This window comes from Alexandromys fortis, unplaced genomic scaffold (genome assembly GCF_014885135.2).
Source record: "Alexandromys fortis isolate MF-2015 unplaced genomic scaffold, M_Fortis_MF-2015_v1.1 scaffold_102, whole genome shotgun sequence".
In the NCBI taxonomy this organism is placed as follows: domain Eukaryota; kingdom Metazoa; phylum Chordata; class Mammalia; order Rodentia; family Cricetidae; genus Alexandromys; species Alexandromys fortis.
Genome location: NW_026067984.1, coordinates 2,664,808 through 2,684,382, shown reverse-complemented (window position 1 = coordinate 2,684,382; position 19,575 = coordinate 2,664,808). Strand labels below are relative to the sequence as shown.

The following is a 19,575-nucleotide window of genomic DNA, read 5'->3' as shown; positions in this document are numbered from 1 at the left end:
TAAGTGTTAAGTAATGCACTGACTGGCTCGGCCTTGGGTTTTCTGAAGTTGCAGCACCCATGAGCCGGGGGAAGATAGGTTATCTCTCACCTACAGAGGATGGTAAGATAGAGACGGGCCTCTCCGTTCGTTTGAAATAATTTGCAAGCTATCTGACAGGCATTAGGAGATTCCCAATGGTTTAAAACTCGAGAGCAAAACGATAACATCATTTTGGAGGTACAAAATTTGGAAAATGCAGTAAGTGCATTACTGTAGCATTTTTCAAAGCTGTCTGGATTCTGCTCTGGGGATGATAGTGTGGGAATCGCTGAGCTAAAGGTCATTGAGTTTAGTTACTAATAAATGTTGTCAGAATCAATGGAGTTACTTATATCAGGCTCTAAAGAGAAAGTAAAAGCAAAAAGGGTGTGAAGTCATGGAAAAAGGGAGATATTTTACATACATATATGTACATATATGTATATATTTGGCAGGAACTACACAAAGATTGTTTGAACTCTGTTTCACTGAAGGTCATCATAACTTCATACAAAGACAAAAACAAAACTGAACAGCTTTTGCGAAGACATTTCCTAGTGACTATCTGGCCAAGCTTGATGTGGATTCTCTGTAGCTGAGGGCAGTTATTCCAGAGAAGAACAGCTTAAAGATCTTTCTTCACATTAGCAGTAAAAACCCCTTGTCTGCCTTTCCTTCGAGGGCATACTCAGTACATCCCAGCAGCGTGCACTGTGGGACAATAACCTCATTATCTATGCGGCATCTGTCTCAGTAGTTATCTGAGGCTGGTTGGGGATAAGTGAATTGTGGAGATGAGAAGACAGTAAGACATATGCCTCCCAGAAAGGATCAGTGGGATGGGGGAGGAAGGAGGCAGACCAGAGGAACAGGTTCTTAGGTGGAGTTGACCTGATTGGGTACCTAGAATTCCCTTGACTTTATGAGCACTCACACAATATCAGCGCTGCTGACAGAACGGCATGGGAAAGGGGAAAGGACCACTGGGTGCTGAGCAGCTTTGGGAGGATGGCGAGAGGGGAGTCTTGGACAGAGTGGGAGGTAAAAGTGCTTAGGAACAAAACCACACTGGATATATGCATTTGGATCCAAGGAAATGTGAATATAAAGCTTATCAATACTAATAAATATCTATTAGCACTCACAAATAATGATAATAAGCCACACATTTAAGAATAAGTTCTTTTTAATTCAAAGTCAAATATAGGTAGTTTTATTATAAATGTTATCAAAATTCAGAATACGTGAGCGGTAACAATCATTTTGAAAATTTAAAACTTCTTTTACATTTGAAACCGGGTTTCACAAAACATCTGAAAACATGTTGAAAGTCAGGAATAAGAACTACAGCTGAACTCAATCCCTTTCTGGAGTCCTTGAATAATTAGACTACTCTGTTCAAAACCACTAAGAACGGTCCTCTGCTATTTTCCCACACTCCAGTCTCTGCACATTCTTTTGAGATTGCTTCTCGTGGAAACAGGAAAGAGAAAAAGGAGTTTTGTTGTTGATTCTGCTGGTTAAGGAAGGGCATGAACAAATAGCAAAGTGAGACCACCATGTGTCAGAAATTTTTTAAATCAGAGATTGAGCAGTAAAAATGGAATGCCAAAAATGGGACCGAGTTCTGTTGGACTGGAAGGTGAACCATCGGGAACACATGGGAAAGTATACAATAAAGGACCAGAGAGATGGGAAAATGTGGAAAATACTTTGTTTTCTACTACAGCAAGAAGACGGCAAGAAGAGAAATGTATTGGATCCTTGACAGTGAAGCACTCTAGAAATTCTGACTCACAGGAAGTGGCACAGGATACTTCCTGTCACCTGGTTGCCACATGTTTCATTCAGCTAGGTTCTCTGTCTGGAGGAGGGACTTGCATAAGCTGTTTTGTGCATAGTTGTTCTTCTGTCTAAGGTAAGGGTCATTTGCTGAGGTGACACATCAATATTTCAACTCCATACGTATGGCCCTCCCTCGAGGAAGGCTGCTGTGACTGGGAGATACACATCATGCGGGGCTGACAGTTCCAGAAGATGAGGTCACCTACGGCTGGTGATCACAAGCCACAAAGGAAAACCAATTCTGATTGTTTCTTTGATCCAACCTGACCAAAGTATTCCATTATACTACACAGCCAGACGACAAAAAGTCAGCAAAAATCCCAACTGCTTCCAAATGGAGGGCCTGATGAGACTCCTGATCCCACCAGGCTCTCTGAGTTCCACACTGTTCCAGATTTCTTTGGAGGCCCATGTGCTGTGGGGAGGGGTGATTCCAGAGTGATGGTTGTCCGTCTCTCTGCAAGACTGGGATGATCTACCATTGCATTAACAGTGCTAGCTGGCCCTTAGGACCTCCTACAGGCAGTTGCTGAAACTCGACCGTGAATAATGCTGAGAATTAAACACTACATTCGATTACACTCTGAAGAGCATCATATTTTAGTTGTCTCATGATGACTCCAAAACGTAACAGGATCACACAAAGACAACAGAGACAGAGTCTGCAATGCCTAAGGCAAAAAGTAAAAAAAGAAAAAAAAGGTGTTAATAATCAATTTTCTCACGATTTGCTTTGCAAAATTTAATTTTCACTTAAGTTTAGAATGAGTTAGTATCCATTAACCAAATTAATTTAATGGTATACTTTGCTGTATAATAGAAAGCCAATATTGAAGGGAAAAAAATCAAGCTTTAAAGTACTTGCTAACTGAATGAGTGCATACAAGATCTGTACTGCCCTGACATGCACTGTATTCCCAAGGAGAAAAAAATATAAAATTTATTTTAAATTATTTGAAAACTTGAACTCTTAGGTTTCATTAAAATGTAATAAACTTCAAATCTAAGTTTGTCTGGCTTTCTTATTGCATCAGAATATATACCTTGACACCATAGTAAGAAGCATTAGCAGCCCATTTGAAAACTAGATGTCATTTTAATGACCCACAATCTGGAAATTTCCTTGGATCATGGAATAGTCTCTGCCTTCTGCCATTGTTCATTGCAATAATGTGGACAGCACTGGGTATACAATGTTCAGGAAATACAGTCAGGAAGGATTTGGAGCCCAGGACAGCCAGGGACAAGAATGGCCTCTGGAGACTGTGAAAGCAGATATAGGGGAGAAAACATCTGGGAGACAAGCAGAGCCATGGTCAAGGCAATCATGAATCACTATCTGCACTGTGTCCATGGCGAGAGCTTTGAACAAAGTTAATTTTGAGCAGAAACTAGTCACATCTCACTGCCACGTTCGGGCACTATGAGTCAGCAGCAGAAGGGCATAAATAGCAGCCTCAGATCTGTGAGTGTCAGTGACGCAAAAGTAGCCATGCTATCCACCGAGCAGCAGGGGCCTGGGTGGCTGGCTGTACTCTACAAGGCCGGCTGTTTCCAATATGGAAATCATGTCACCGTCTAATGGCACGGGTTAGTTACCGATTTTCATAGTCTCTAGACAGCGGTCACTAGAAGCAAAACACCAACCCTCAAATTGGGTTGTAACTCTTCCTCACAATCTGAAGGGTCTGCAAGTCGTGAAGATCTGTGTGTCACACTGTTGGAACTCATTGGCCATGAGAAAGGAGTGTCTCTACATGCCGTTTAGTGTAATTCCAAGCAGATAAAGAACATATGAGGGCTTTCCAGACCGAATCTCACACTGCAGTTCTGAACACAGCTTTCAGCATCAGCTTAGAGCCCTGAGCCAGCACTTTCTGTTTGTTTTTGTTAGGCTTGTTATACAATATAAAGGCGCCTGTGTATTTGGTAAGCTGTGCAGTTTCTGTAGGTATTCTGTGAGCATTTTGCAGGTGGCAAATTAAGAAAAAAACAAGTGTGATGTTGACTCAGATTTTCATCCACTGACACAGAAAAACTGATTCCTAATTGTTTTTCATTTCATGTGTTCCTTGCCTTTGCAGTGTTAGAGATCAAACCCAGGGCCTTGAACATGCTGTACCCATGTTTCTCCCACTGACCACATCCTCAGACCTCCTGACAGGCTAGAGCAGCAGAGGAATTCACACATTATAACACATGAATTTGAAGCAGCAATGTGGCTATGGAGAAGTCCAGTCTCCTAAAGGAAGTGTGTAATCTGTTTTCTGAAGTAGTTGCCTGTGCTAAGCTATTGTACATGTTTTAACACACATGCATCATATTTTGATCTTAAAATGAATACATGTTTAAAAGTGCACTAGGAAAACTTTATTAGTTAAGGGAGAAGCAAAAAAAAAAATTAATACCACAAAGGGTCACTAAGTCCATTGGAAGCATTCAGGTTTGTCCAGAGGATATAATCTAAAAGCCCTTGATATTTAGCCTAGAAGTTTCAACACAAACCCATGACTTACCACAGACATTTCCTCCCATTTTCACATGGGCGTAGCCTTCTATTCCCCAGGAGCTGCCCCACGAATTTCTCACCATCCAGTATGGAGTGTTTCCTACAAAGGAAAGATGCTAAGACGCCCTGATAAAACCTCTATCGATTAGGAGCCCATACATTTCTGTATTTAAATTTGAGTGTGCTATAAATCTATTTGCTGCAAGAAAAATATCATAGATGTAAAATAATTTACAGTTACTCTCTTCACGTTATTTTGTCTGGATGGCTTAGTAAATTTCAATTGGGCTTACTGTCTCATTCTACACTGTGGAATCTGACTGAGTTCATTTTGTTTAATTCTCAGATAAGACAGGACAAACTCATTGCCAGGGAATTAGAAGATGAGATGTTAGGCAAGTATGACAAACTATCAAGTATTTATCTCATGCCAATAGTTACCCTAAATATCGCATATGAAGCATGCATTTCACATGAATTTAAAGGTATCATTCATAGATTGGAGTGTGGCTCAATGTCCAAGTGCTGGTCTTTGTATATGCAACCCAAATGATTGAATGCCCAGCAAAACACTCCCCCCACATGAACACACACACACATGGGGTGGTCTAAAGGAGGGAGAGAGATACTCAAAACCTGATGAATCTGTCAAGATGACAGTCAAGAGGCTTCTGAGACACAGCAGGGCATCTCAGTATCCTCTGGGTAGCCCTAGCTCAGCGCTCCATCTTGGGAGGGATTCGGCGCACTGGGACTTACCGGTTCTATCAAATCCTGTGATGAGAACCGCATGGTTCGCCTCCCCACTAGAGCAGTGATGTTGGATAATGCCCCCCAGGTAATCCTGCCAGCTCACTGCATCAACTATCACCACCAAAGGGCCGAAGCTCAGAAGTGCTTTTGCCATTTCATCTTCTTGGTCACTGTGGAAGGAGGATACGCATGGGTGAAGAATTGAACTTTTAAGGTAAAAGTGAAAAAATGAGAGCTCGATGCGACAGTAAGTCACATCCTCTCTCTGGATCCACCGTAGGCCATAATCGCTTCCTTCCCTTTTGTTATCTGCGGAGCTATTCTCACACGCCCTTCTGAGTCATAGGGGCCTGGCCCTGAGGACCAAGAGTCCATGGAAGATGCCTAGAGTGATGGTGTTTTGCTTTGAGCCTAGGTGATGTTTGCATTTGAGTCCCCTGCCCCTTTGTGATCCTTTTCAGTGTCTGTAAAATGTCTCATGGAGGTTTGAATGGATCAGTGGGCCCTCCATGACATGTTTTGAGAGCTCAGAACAGGAGGAGATGAGTGGGTTCAGAGTTGGACAGGAACAATCGTCATCCCCAGCCTCATGGTCCATAACTCTCTCACCTCCAGTCCTAGATGCATGCACATCACACAAGGAGTGAAACAGACACACCGGCAATCTGACCGCTAAGAGCTGAGGGAGATCCCAAGGAAGACCCTCCATCCCAGCACTGCAGTGCACACTGTCGCTTCCCAGAGTGAGACTCCCGGTTCTGTAATAAAGCAGGGCAGCACAGCCACCTTTATCTCAGTGGCACCCTCTTCTAAAGGTGCTGCGCACCACGCCCCCGTGTCTGTGCTCTGTGCACTAGTACCCAGTTCACGAGCTTCGGGCAAGGGGGCTGGATGTTAAAATATACAGACAAAGACAGCGGCACGGGTCATCCTTGAATGCCCCCTTTATTGTGTTCAGGGGCAGATTATATAGAGATAGCCACGCCCCAGGCAAACCCACCAGAAACCACTCTCCTGCCATCAGGAACTCCTGAAGGTCTTGTGCTCGGAGCAGCTGTAGGCACTCAGATCAGGGGATTACAAGAAATTCAGGATCTGGGGTCTCACTGCTCCCAACATAAAGGGTCTTGAAAGGTGAGGGATATCAGTTCTGATGAGGCTCAGAAGTGTGTATCTCCCCTCTGACCCACAGCTCCTCAGTCACTGGCCTCAAGTCATAGATTCTGGCTGAACACGAAAGCGCTTTGCCCTGCTGTCTCCTTCTTCTCCTAGAGCCTCTGTTTGGAGCAAAATTCACGATGCTATCCTCCTCAGCCATTGTCTCAGAAGTCACTTTTCAGTGAGGCTCCTCTAGGACCACATATTTCCCTTTCCCCTAGAACAGTGGTTCTCAAACTTCTTAATGCTAAGACCCTTTAACACAGTTCCTCAGGTTATGGTGACCGCCAACCAGAACATTTTTTTTCTAGTTTGTATTTTTAGACACGTTCATTTGCATGCTCTTTTCTGACCACTGGATGTCATCATGCAAGTTTTCATAATGCATGAATATTTATTAAAATTCAATCGAGTGCAAGTTAAAATTGCAGTCTCAAACTTAATGCAGCCTGTCCCTCCGTCCAGTGCTTAAAATTATTATGGTTATGAATCATAATATAAATATCTCATATGCAGGTATATGATGTGCAGTCATTTACGGAAGCAAAGTTCAGGTTCTTAAGGTTCCTCCCATGCCGATCTCTGGTGCTCTGGGAACGTCTACCTAGATTATATTAGAGGCTTATGCTTCGCTCAAGGATCTGATTTCACCCCATTGCCCACTTCCCACTGGCAGACGCCATCTGTATCAAGCATCAGTAACTCACAGGACATTCTGTGCCTGTGTCAGAATTGAATTTTTTACTCCCTCTGATGTTTCGATAATGGCACAATAATCCAAAATGCATTTATCAGTAGGGCCAGCAGTTGGTGGCTTCTTCTGTTTGTAACACTTCTATTCTAGACCTGTAACTAAATGGCCTAGATAATTCTCTGGCTAGCTTTATTTTTTTTTAAATGTGATTTTAATTATATTAATGATTATTTATACTTGAACTTATTCAAAGTTGCCCCATTTTGCAATTTCCAGCACCACTTCTTCCCCTTTTCCAGTCTCTTCTTGCCCTGCCCCCCCCCCCGTCATATCCACACAGCATGCATGCTACATACGTCCCCACTGTATCCATGCAGCATGCATGCTACATATAATTTCATCCTATCTATGCAGCGTGCATGCTATATACATCCCCATCATATCCATGCAGTATGCATGCTACATAACTTATCTTCAATACCGTCTTAGTTCCGAGTTCTAATGTCATAGGCTCAGGTTTTTCCAATAGCTGCTTACTTGAGAACTCATGGAATACAGTGTTCAAAAGGGATTCTTGTTATGTACTCTATGAGCCATGCCATGTGAGGTTGGACAGACCCAATTATTATGACAGATTAAGCTCACATGTCTTAGCATCTGAATTTTCTTAGTGGTGGTAGACTGAATTGAAAGGTATTCATTCAGATTTCTTATTTTCAGTGTGATGATACATAAAAGTATCTGCAGATTCTCTTTAAGAGATGTCTGGGACACCCCATGGTGATTATCAGTTGAACTTCTTAGCAGAAAGTTAGTTGTGAGCCAACAGTGTGCAAGAGTAAGTGTGCCTTCAACCAAGTCATCAATTCTGAAAGCAGCACAGGTTGTGAAGAACACGAAGACACAAAAAGCAAGGCATTTACCTGAAGTCATATGCAGAAAAGCCTTTGATTGAAACTCCAGCTTGTGATTGGGGAAAATAGCGACACAGGCCATTTTGTGCCTTGAAGGGGTATTCTGAATCTTCCACCAACTTCACCTGTGTCTGGAGGAAAACCGTCACTAAATGTTCACTTCCAGCTCTTTCAAAGGTTAAGCAGAGCTTACTTCAGTGCCGTCAAAGAGGTCAGGACCCACCCAAGCAGCCTGTGGGCATTGTTTGCTCTTAAGGATCTAATTGGAATCACCGGGTGCTTGCATCGAACATCCGAGAACACATGAATCCTTAACTTTGACTTTTGATTGTCTTTTTACGCTTTTCCCCTCTAGTCCCACCGCAGGCATGTTAACCAAGTCATGCCATCCTTCTGAGGACATGCTAGGGCAACACATTTCCCTTCTGAGGCTCCTAATACTGAGCTAGCAACGCCTTGAGGCCAGACAACGGCCAAATGTTCTTGCTATGGCATGTCGTGATGTGCTGCATGCTTTTTGGTTGCCCGTACAGGCAAATGTGCTAGGCTTATTCAAAGAGAGGAAACAAAATCACTGTTATCTATAATGTGTCTAGAGCAGTCACTGAGGTGTAGTGGTTGCTAACGGGAGGGCATTTGGATTTGGACAACACTGACTGTATGGCTTTTACAGTGGCCCCTCATTTTCTTATTTCATACCACTGATACTGGATGTGTAAGCATGCCAGGGAGAAAATTATAGAAACCCTGAAGGGGGAGGCCAAGGGCTTAGCAACCAGTTTTGTCCGGAGACATGACTCCCACTTACAGTGCTCATTTCTTCATCTACGAAGAGTTATCAATCCAGCTGACCCGTGGTGTCTCGCCTAACACTGCCATCCAGGACACCTATGGGAACCAGTGACTGTGCTCTGATCCCTCTGATACACCATGTGACAGGTCTCCACATAGAAAATATGGAATCTTTATAATATCCTTCTGAAAATGTGTTTAAGATGTCTTTACCTTGATATATTGATGGCTAATCTGTCTGGAAGCCATGACTGCTACTATCATCAGGGTCTGTAATGTAACTCATTTGGAGCTATGGTCTAGCATACGACTGACCCTGGCTTGAGTCCCTTGCAATGCATCTTTTCCTTGATTAAGTCAGTCAACCTTTGTCTACTTAGATTTCTGATCATTGGACCTTGCTTAATGGAGGAAAGTGATTAGATTCTGTGTACACAGAACATAAGAGGAACTCCGGGATTCAGAAAGCTGAGATGGTTACCTCATTCAGCCAGCTCAGAGCACTGAGAGGAGAGCCGCCACTGCAGCCATAGTTATTAAAGGAGCAGTCGATGACCTGCTGCACGCTGAGGTTGTCCTGAGGTTTCCCTTGGATCCCACGAGCCGACTCTATCGCACCCACGACGCTGAAGGCCCAGCAGCCACCACACTGCCCAAAAGACAGGGGTAGCATATATTAACACAGTGTCTATGTCAAACATACTGGTGTTTCTAGATGCAGCAACATAAAAAGTAACAAGCAAAATTTGCAGAAAGCAGAAACCTATATAATAAGCATTCGTTCAAAATGAAACTAAAATTCTCTTTTGAGCGTTGACATTTAATTATTGATGGAAACTAAATCAGTAATGTACCTATCTATTACCAAGTAAGTCAGTCAGGCTAATGAATTAGGAGAGGCCAAGGAAGCAGGTGGAAGCACTACAGTTAGTCAGTAACTTAGGCTTAGGAACCACTGTTTCTCAGAAAAGAATAAATGGGCTGCTTCTAAGGAAAGGAGGAAACCCAAGGGATGGAATAGGCATCACATAAAAGTTTGCACAATCCATAGAAAATGCAGGAAAGAGGAAGAGGGGGGAAAGGAGAAATTGAAAGCGAGGCTTCATCATAAGACCAGGTACTGCAGAAGCAGGGCGATAAAGTCTTGAGTGTACTTGGCAGTGATGCTCTAAGCAACATCATGGTTTTAAGTGGTCTTATTTAGCCCCCAGCACCCATGGCATAGGAAAATGGTCCTCAGCTGAAGATGGAGTGATCTCCAAACGTGAGTATGACTGGGGACATCACACCCACAGCTAGCATGAGACAAACCACCGAGCATGAAAAATCCTACCACTGTAAAAACCATACCACCAAGTATGTAAATTCCTCTGGAAAGGACAAGATTCATGCAACATCCACTTCTTACTACCACAAGTGCAATGACAAACTAAATGGCATGGGAGTAAAATCAATAAGCAATCATAAACATTGAACTTGAGAACTAGGAAAAAGCATCCTAGCTAGAAAAGAGACTAACACACTGGGGTGTGCAAAACCCTTCAGTTCCTCTTCACGGGGAAGAGGGAAGGATATATTGGCATTTCTAGTGCAGATGCCCTGTAAGGGTCATTCTGTGGCTGGAGAGCTGACTTTCTCTTTCTGGCTACATTGCTTGTGCTGATGATGGGATACACAGCAGTAGGAGAAGTGGAAAGGAAAAAAATTAAAGAAGCACATACTCTAGGTGACCTGCTATGCATCCCAAGTCATCCCATCCACAGAGTGCTACCGCATTCCTTCTGCCTTGAGATACCCTCCACCCCTGACTTCACAGTGCTCCACAAACTCCACTCTCAGCGCCCATATCTGGATGCACACTGTGGGTCTTCTTCATGCTGAATTGCTGGATCTATTACTGTACTTATGTATTAATTGATTCTTCAACAAGCACAAAAAAAAAACAGTGTCACCTTGTTTGTGAATTCAATATTTGTTTGTAAAAGCTTCACAAAGCTTCCCCACACCATGACCTAAGCTATGTCTCCATTTTCCCTTTACTGTCAATCAGACTGATCTGTAACAAGTGTATGTAGCCTTGAAGCTACACCGACCAGACTTCTGTGGACACTGGTTGGGTGGTATAAGGCCTTAGAGGGAGTGAGCACGCATACCAGGTTTTCCGAGGGAGCTCACACGATGAAGTGAAGGTTAAAGATCCAGACCATGTGGGTGGCCTCATTTCACTCTACTATGTGCTTTTCCTTTGAATCACTTTACACAGCCAGTAATTGTGTTGACTTTCCCCCCACGAGTCCACAGGATTCCTGGTTTGCGCAGTATGGTTACTGGGATGTATTCCTGAGGGAGTGTGCTGAGGGCAATGGTCACAGATGAGTGAGCACACCCGGGCAGGTTGAAAAGCCAGGGCTGGATAACTATCCCTTGTCCTTCAAGGAGCTATCTCTTCCATGGTGGATAACTGAGGTATGAATTTACCTAGAAAACCTCCTGGGTTTCTTGGCAAGTTTGACTAAGCTTCACCTTGTGGTGATTTTTAATGCTCAGACAGCGAAGAGCAAACGGACGCAGAGCTTACCATCTTCTGGTTTCTCACTTGGTTTACAACATGCTTGTCCCTCCAGTCAAATTTCAACGGCAAAGACACATTGGGGATGGGCGTCTGCCCTGCTGCTGGGTATCTGGGAGACCAGGCAGCTTTGCTGCCTAAATACAGAGCTGGTGATAAAGAAATGATGGAGAACACATTACACGAAAGGCTTTCCTGGAGCTACCTAGCCAAGCTGTCACTTGAAATTCTTCCTCTGTGCTTTCCTGTAACATGAAATACATCCTCCTGAAAGCCGGAAATGTAAATTCCTGCCGTGGGACTGGAGGAGATGCCACATGACTTGCTTGGTAGAATTAGGGCAGCGATGGAAAATACGCACATAACTGACATTGCTTCTTTTATTACTACCCACAACACCATGGATATTCTGAACGAATATTGGTGCGAGAAAACTACCAATGTGAGGAGACAATTGCTGCTTGCAGTGGTGTGGATGTGCCGCATGCAAGCATACTTAGTTCTTAAACCACGGTTAGCTGAGAAGAGTCTTAGTTCACTTCCCCTATGCTTAGCACATGGTAACCATTTCGAAGTTGGCATTTTAAAAATGTTAACTATCACACATTTTCAAGGCTTCCCATGAAATCATTTCTTCATTAGACAAAGAAGTTAGAATCATGAAATTAACCAGTAGTACTTCCAGACCTTACCTTTGAACTCTTCAGGAAATAAATAAGAAAACTGGTTTATTCCATAGAAGGCAGTGGCGTTTTCATGAGAGAAAGAGTTCAAGTATCGGTGTCTATTTAGACTTTCCTGAAAGAATGAAAACAAACATTTTATGTCTACTGCTTCAGCTCTCCAAAGCCATAAATGTATAACTAACTTGGAGGTATTGTGGGTACAAAAGTCAAACTTGATTTTCATGCTGGGGAAAGTATGTCTTATGTGTCTGTAACTCTTCGCCCCCACACATTCTGGGGGAATCACACACATGGTTTTTAAAGTGTTGACAAGCACTGGACACTGGTGACACACTGAATTAATTATGATATGCAATGCGTCTTCCACATATTTGTTCTCTGTGCAGAGTAAGGCAGCTTAGAAAAGGACTAAGCTGATAAGGGGGGAAGGGGTCCAAATCTCGTCGGGTTACATCCAGGGTCATTTCATCTGGAACAAAACGGCTTTAGAAAAAAACGCGGTTCTGGGGTCTCCCCCGAAGAAGATCAGGCTTTCTTATCTAGATGGAAGAAAAGAATAACTATAACGTTGCATTTCATCATCATCATCCTTACGTTTGCCTTTTCTATGAAGACGCTTATGTACCCCCAATACCAGTTAATCTTGCAGGTTACATGGAAATTCGAAGGACCACCGTTCCCCATGTTAGTGTGTGTGCATGTTGTCTTAAGGACATGGTGTTTATGTATATGACTCAGAAACCAATAAGCAAACCAGGACACACTTATCAGTTTGCTGCATTACACTATGTCACCCACACTGAAGACACGCTTGGAACACAATAGCTCCACAACAACCATCTGCCCTTTAATAATGACACATGTGAAATTCCCATATGACCCCTTAATACACTTCATCAGCTTGTTTTAGCAAGGCCGTGGCTGAGACTCATTCTTTCTTACTGAACAAGACTAGAAGGACTGCTACCCAGAGAATTTGAAGAGTTCATTTGCGTTCCGGGTAGTTAATTGCTGGCGAAGAGAGGCTGTGAACGTAATACGCTCACGCACTGAAAGATGAACAAAATGTATAAGGTAGTATTCGCATGACACACATGACGACATGAACCGCTGACCAGCAAACTGCACAGGAACCTACAGGAGCCGGTCATAAGATGATCATTTTCTTAAGCAGGAGACGACAGGGCAGGAAGGAGAATGCAGGCTGCATGTTGCATGTGGTAGTCATGGGAACATGCACGACAGGCCCCTGTCTGTGGGAAGTTTATCTGCTGGTGACTGCACGGGCAGGAACCCACAGCAAGGAGCTGCAGTTGCCATGGTGACCAACAGCTGATTCCTGAGTTCTAAGGTTGGCTATAAGGGCAAGACAGGAAGAACTCCCTGACGGATAATTCTTAAATAATAGCCACCTGGTGATTTGAAAAGCCTTCAGAAATCCCTTGATTTGAACAGAAAGAAAACAGGACTTATCTCACAACCTCCTAGGTCACTGTAGTCTAAGAGTTGATCCTCGCACTATCCCCGATCTCTCATATCTATGGCCTATGGTGAGAGCAAAGGGTGGAAATAAGACATAAATTACCAATACCAGGAAAGAAAAGATGCTGACTACAGTGCTTCTGGCATTTTAATTATTTTAGACAACTTTATGCTAATGAGTTTGATAATTTGCATGAATTGGACAAAAGCCGCTTGAGACACAGATTACTGAACATGGAAGAAAAAGAAAACTTCAATCTTCTATCAATTCATGACTTTGAAATTGTAATTGAAAATCGACCCAGGAGGAAAACAGTAGCTCCACATGGCTTCAGCAGTGAGTTCCCTACAACTAGGAAAGAAATAACAAGAAATATACACACACACACACACACACACACACACACACACACACCGTGGAAGAATATATCTCAACCTAAACAAGACCCTGTTGCCAAGAATCTAAACCAGAAAAGACCATCTGAAGGAAACAGGGTTTATGCATGAGTCACTACCCTGGAAATGAATGTAAAATCACCAATGAAATATTACCAAGTCAGCCACCGCAGTGTTCCAGACAGACGGTACATCGTGATCGAGGGGAACAGTTACAAAAATGGTGCGCTGATTAGCACAGGACAGCATATCAACATGATAAATCATTTTAATGGAACAAGGGAGGAAAAGGAGACAAAACGACACCATGTTCTTCCCTAAGAAGATATGTGCTGTCTCGATGCAACAGCATGCTTGTGGTTTGGAGAGCTAAGTCTATCTGGCTGCCAAGTAGTTACAGTAACTGTAATGAAAGAGAACAATATCAGACCGATCCATCTTAAATACTCACGGACCTAACTGTAAAGGAAGAGAAGAGAGCCGACAGATCTCCTCTAGGATGTGGATCTCCTGCTGCAGGGCTCCTATGAACTTTCACTTTGCCCAAACGGATACCCCTTGCAAATTCCACGTCAGTCTTGTTCTCGGTCCTGCAGTTGTCCCTACCCTTTCACAGCTCCCTACAGCCGTGCCAGGGACCGTCTACTGATCACTGCTCATCTCCTGCCAGAAACACCGTGTTCCATATCGCTTCCTCCCTACCGCTAATCTCAACCTGCTCCTTTAAATTCTAGAACACTGAAAATCCCTCCCTACCAGCTTCTGAAGAATCACAGTTCTCTAACATCCCTGTGTACGTAACGCAGACACACTTGATTTTCAAAGGCACTGGAATAAACATGTTAGCATTGAAATGCAATCTAAAGGTACAAATCCAACCTCTCTGTTCCCCACTTTCTTCACTGACAAATTTGGTCACACTACCAGAATATAGGGACTAGTTAAATATGGAATTGTGGGTACTATGCATATTTTGACCGCCGGCAGAATGAGCGTCCTGCTAAATATTCCCAAGCTGTATCTTTCCCCCTTAGAAACAGAATATTTTGATTATAGAAAACATCATTCAAAGATCCCGCTTTCGCCTTACTTGGGTTAAAATGCAGTGAGTATTCCTCATGGCCCTACAGATAAAGACTAGCTATTGCAAACAATCTGGTGTTGTACTGGGAATAAGACTTTCCAACTGTGGGAAACAAAGTAGCGGGATCTCGTTTTGTTTATAGGTACAATGCCTTTCAAAAACATCTAAGGCTAGCAGCTTATGGGGTATTGCAAAGGTCCTCAATAAACCCCGCTGGGGAGAAGGGTCAGGGAAATTTTTTTGCTTGTTAATAATAAGAATAAATAAAATACACAATTTTTTTCTTTTCATGTGCTCAGTAGTATCAAGAGAAGAAAGAAAATACTGAGGGCCAGTTTGTTGGGCTTTCTGTTCCCTAGGAAGAATGTTCACAGCTACCAAGCACATTAAAGGTATAGCAGAGGGAAGGAAGGGTTAGTTAATGGAAGCACCGGTCTAAGCTCTGCCTGTGAACTGCTTGTTCTGCAGGGAGTACTTGCTTACTTCATTGCCTCTTCCCAGAGCCACAAATGGGTAGATTATTATCCTAAAGTCACCCAGCACATGATGTGTGGTTGGAAGGACATATCCTTTGTGGGGCTTTGTGTCTTTTTTTTTTTTTTTTTTTTTAGCAGAGAAGGCCGTGGAACCTGGATGTCTTTCCCCCATTGCTATCTAGGCTTTCTTTTATTCGTTCTGCTTTTATTTCCCTACCAATATCAGGAAAGATATTCCCTTGGGCTGATGCTCATGCTTGTAGCATATGCCCCTCATCTTTGCTTATTTCAAAGGTGGAAATGGGTTTTCATCACATACCAAGGCTGGGCTTGAACTCCATGGCTCCAGTGAACCTCCTGCCTCAGTCTTTCAAGTAACTAGGGCTATGTGAGCTCATCCCATGGCCCATTTTGCAAGGGCATTTTATTCCAGCACTTTTCTGAGCTAATTATTTGTTGTTTTTTATCCGTCCTTACTGCAAGATCCTAAAGCACGGTGTGCAACAAGTCACTTCCACGCATGCGTGTAAAATGCTCTCCCTGGAAATGCCTCAGGTTTTAGCAGATCCAGCAAATCTAAGCAGGAACAAATATACATAGACCATTCTCAGCATGGAATCATTGCTGGGAATTTCTCTTAAGACATGGGAATTGCAAGCCTTAGACTCAGGATTCCCAGCAGAGAATTAAGTTATCACTTATTACCATGGGGACTGTTTGCATGTGTTTTATTGAGAAAATCTATTTTCTAATGTATAGGACTTCCTATGCTGTTTTTAGAAGTGAATTACAGTGTCCCCATATATAACATGCTTTTGATTTTCTGATAGACACTGCATTGCATGAGCTTGTCTCAAACATCCTAATTATTGTGACTGCTGGCGTCCTCTGCCATGCCCAACTTACATATGTTTGTGAAACATGTCATTGTGATATAGCTCCTTAGCATCCTTCACATATATTATTTTCCACAGTTCATAACACAGGATAAATGACCCATAAACTGTTGAACAAGTAGAGGTCAGAGGGACAAATGAGCAAGCATATTTTGATCTAAGTTTTTTAGTTTTTGCTACGTTTCCATTTAGACACTGTGTGCTTCAAGCTAAAAACCATCAGAAAATATCAGGAGAATCGTATCACAGAGCATTAAGTCACCTCTTTAGCTCTCAAGCAGTCACGGATGATGTATATTTGGTGGAGATAACCCAGGTACCTATGGGTCACCCATCATAACCACTCATTTAAAAGTGTTATAATAATCTACTTAAATTAATCTGGGATGCACACACAATTTAATTAAGACATAGCATGAGCCATTGCAGTCTTAAGGCACAGCTCCTCTAATTGTCTTGTACTGGGGATAGGACTGAATAAAAATGAGACCATGAGGCAGGCCACAGCATCCGTGCCTCCTCGGTTCCTGGCTGTTGATGCAGTATGGCCCGCTGTAACACACTCCTGACACACTCATCCTGATGAGTGGCTCCTGGAAGTGTGAGCCAAATGACCCTCCTTGCTTTAAGTTACTCTTTTGGGTACTTTGTTTCAGCAACAAGGAAAGAAATGATACAATTACATGGTTGGACTCCAATATACAAGATTAAAAAAATGATAATCTATTTAGCCAAGGAACACATTGTCACCCCAGTGTCCAGTTCATCAGGAGATGATGTCAAGGACAGGACTCAGTACCACACGGGCCAAGAACTTCAGTGAGAAATGGACGCTGCTTCTGGTGTGGTAACAATAGAGTAGCTCCAAAGTAACGAACAGGAGGAACGAGTGCACCGCTTGGATTGAGTGAAACACAAGGAATAACTGGCGCCAAAGAAGGCCTGACGGTCGGCTTCTGGAGGTTTCCAAGCCAAGAGGACGAGCAGAAGAGGGCGGAGCTATGGAGTCCCAAGGAAATTTCAGAGAACAAGAATCTAGCCGAAGAAACACTAGATACACCTCCAGGGAGAGACTTTACAGAACTCACACGGATTCTTGATTTAGGACAAGTGAGTTTTCTTTTCTAATAAAACTGTGATGACATCTTTTCCGATTTAAAAAGCTGTCAGTTAGCATCAGCTAAAGGAATTTAGGGCAACTATGAGTTTGAAATTCCAGTCGGTGTCCCTAGTTACCGGGAAAATGTATCCATGGCCATCTGATGGGTCCATCTCCGAATTTTAAGCTTGGGGTAAAATTGAAGGATTATTGTGAAAACTTTTTTAAACAACCCGGATGAAAGGCACTGAAATGGTTCCTTCTGTCCTACGTCAGTCTCCACCAAGTCAGAAAAGAACCTTTTAGTAACACGGTACAGAGTCCGCAGGACAGGGAAATCATTAACCCTGGAGATCAATGAGCCTGGGGCTGGTTTTTGTACTTCCAATAACTGGAGGAGGGAGCTCGCGCCCCCTGCAGGCGACTTTCTAAGCGACAGGCTAGTTGTGGGAAAGGAGAAAAGGAAAGGCTTTAGGATTCCAAAGCAGAGGGTGCGTCTTTCCCATTAGCTTTGCTTCGGACACATATTTTGGTGCTTTGGGGCGCATCACATAAATCCCTGTCCTGGGCAATCAAAGCTTTAGGCAGCAGCGAGCGCTGCTGGGAAAAGGTGCGCCTGGAGCGTGGGTCCCTCCCGAGGAGCCCTGGAGCAGGGGACAGGTAGAGGAAGGAGCTTGGTACCCGCAAGGCGGCCGCCTCCCGCTGGTGGCTCCGCGGCCAGGTCCGGGCGACCCCGCGGCCCAGACAGCAGCAGCAGAGCAGCAAGAGGCTCGCCCACCGTGGCCTCATCCCGGCGCCCGAGGTCCTCCAAGCACAGCCTGCTTTCTCTTTCGGTTCCTCGGCTCCGCCCACCGCCCGAGTCGGGGCGCAGGCCCAGAACTAGGAAGCTGCTGGGTCCCTGCTGTTCTTGTTGTTGGGTGCTTGTTGGCATTGACAAGGACCTTCTGTTAGTGAGCTTCAGGGGTTAGCTTCTTATCTAGTTGGAAAGAGACCAAGGCCTGATTTATACAGCAGCGTGAAGATACGAACTGCGGCGTTTCCTGCCATGTGGATTAAGCCCATTATTTTTCTTCCAGTCATTTCAAATTGAGTATGTGTTTGTAGAATGTGTGTAAATTGAACTCAGAAAGTTTTATGTAGACGCGTAACCATGTGCGAATTTACACTGCGCTTGCATGCTACGGATGCTTGCCCAATATGTGACAAGATTGTAGGGCCACACAAAAGTTTCTTTGTGTCTAATATTGTGGCCGTTTCTCCCTGCGAAGAAGATTGCACCGGCTTCTAAAGTTTGTGACTTTAAAGCAGTTCGTCTAAACACATCATTATATGCCGGGCATGTTCTGTTTGCTCCTCTAATTACTTCCCTGTTAAGGTAGTTTTAATTTTCTTTCTGTTTTATTAGGTCGTTTTCTTCTTGCTTAGCTTATTTTATAACCCATTCCCTCCACTTTCTTCCACCTACTTTAATTAATTGTTGCTATTTGCAAAAAAAAAAAAAATCTTGTTTTCTTTTTACCACAGTCCTGGAGAACAGAACGCAAAAGGAACGAAGGGATTCTGTGCCAATCAGTCACTATCACGGTCCGGTCACACACATCTCAGCTCAAGGGGTGTTTCTGGTAGAGTGGGCCAGGGCTCTCCTTTAAGTAGACTGGGTGACTTAAAGATCTGGTTATATATCACATATTCTGGGGACCCTGGGGAGAAGACAGCTGCTTCTCAGAACGGTATGTGCAGAGACACAGGAAATGCAAACTCTGAGTTTGGAGTGAGTCCTTACAGTGTTTTTCTATCTTCTTCCCTCTCGGTTTACACACCTCTCTTTTGCTCTTTTGTGCTCTTTCTCTTGGCCAAAAGCAGATCCTTTATGAATGACGATATCCAGGTTCCCAGAAGTGGGAAGGACCTGCATCATTTCTGCCTTAGTGTCTGCCCCTTTGCGAATCTGAAATACTCTATGGCTCATTTTCTCCCCCTCTTGTCTTTGATCAAAAATCCCCTCCTCCCCAGGCTTCCCCTGGTTGTCCTTCTTAAAACAGAACGCCCTCCCCAGTCTCCACCCTACTTCTCTGACGCTGTTCCATTGCCGTCTTAGCATCTGCATCGTTTGATCCATAGACAGCGCTGTTCTGTAATGTTCATGATGGCAAAGATTTCATTTTAGTCTCTTAGGCACCAATGACATTTAGTGGGTATTC

The 19,575-nt window shown here is 43.5% G+C and overlaps 1 protein-coding gene across 1 annotated transcript; it reads right to left on the bottom strand.

Moving 5' to 3' along the window:
- Positions 1-1,189: 1,189 nt before the first annotated feature.
- On the bottom strand, positions 1,190-18,230 carry Ctso (cathepsin O). Its single transcript, XM_050158727.1, has 8 exons — positions 18,056-18,230; positions 11,948-12,053; positions 11,265-11,404; positions 9,168-9,335; positions 7,904-8,025; positions 5,135-5,298; positions 4,383-4,475; positions 1,190-2,537 (listed from the first exon to the last, which is right to left on the bottom strand). The coding sequence occupies exons 1-8, from the start codon at positions 18,161-18,163 to the stop codon at positions 2,503-2,505; spliced, it is 936 nt and encodes a 311-aa protein (XP_050014684.1). The 5' UTR covers positions 18,164-18,230; the 3' UTR covers positions 1,190-2,502.
- Positions 18,231-19,575: the final 1,345 nt, after the last annotated feature.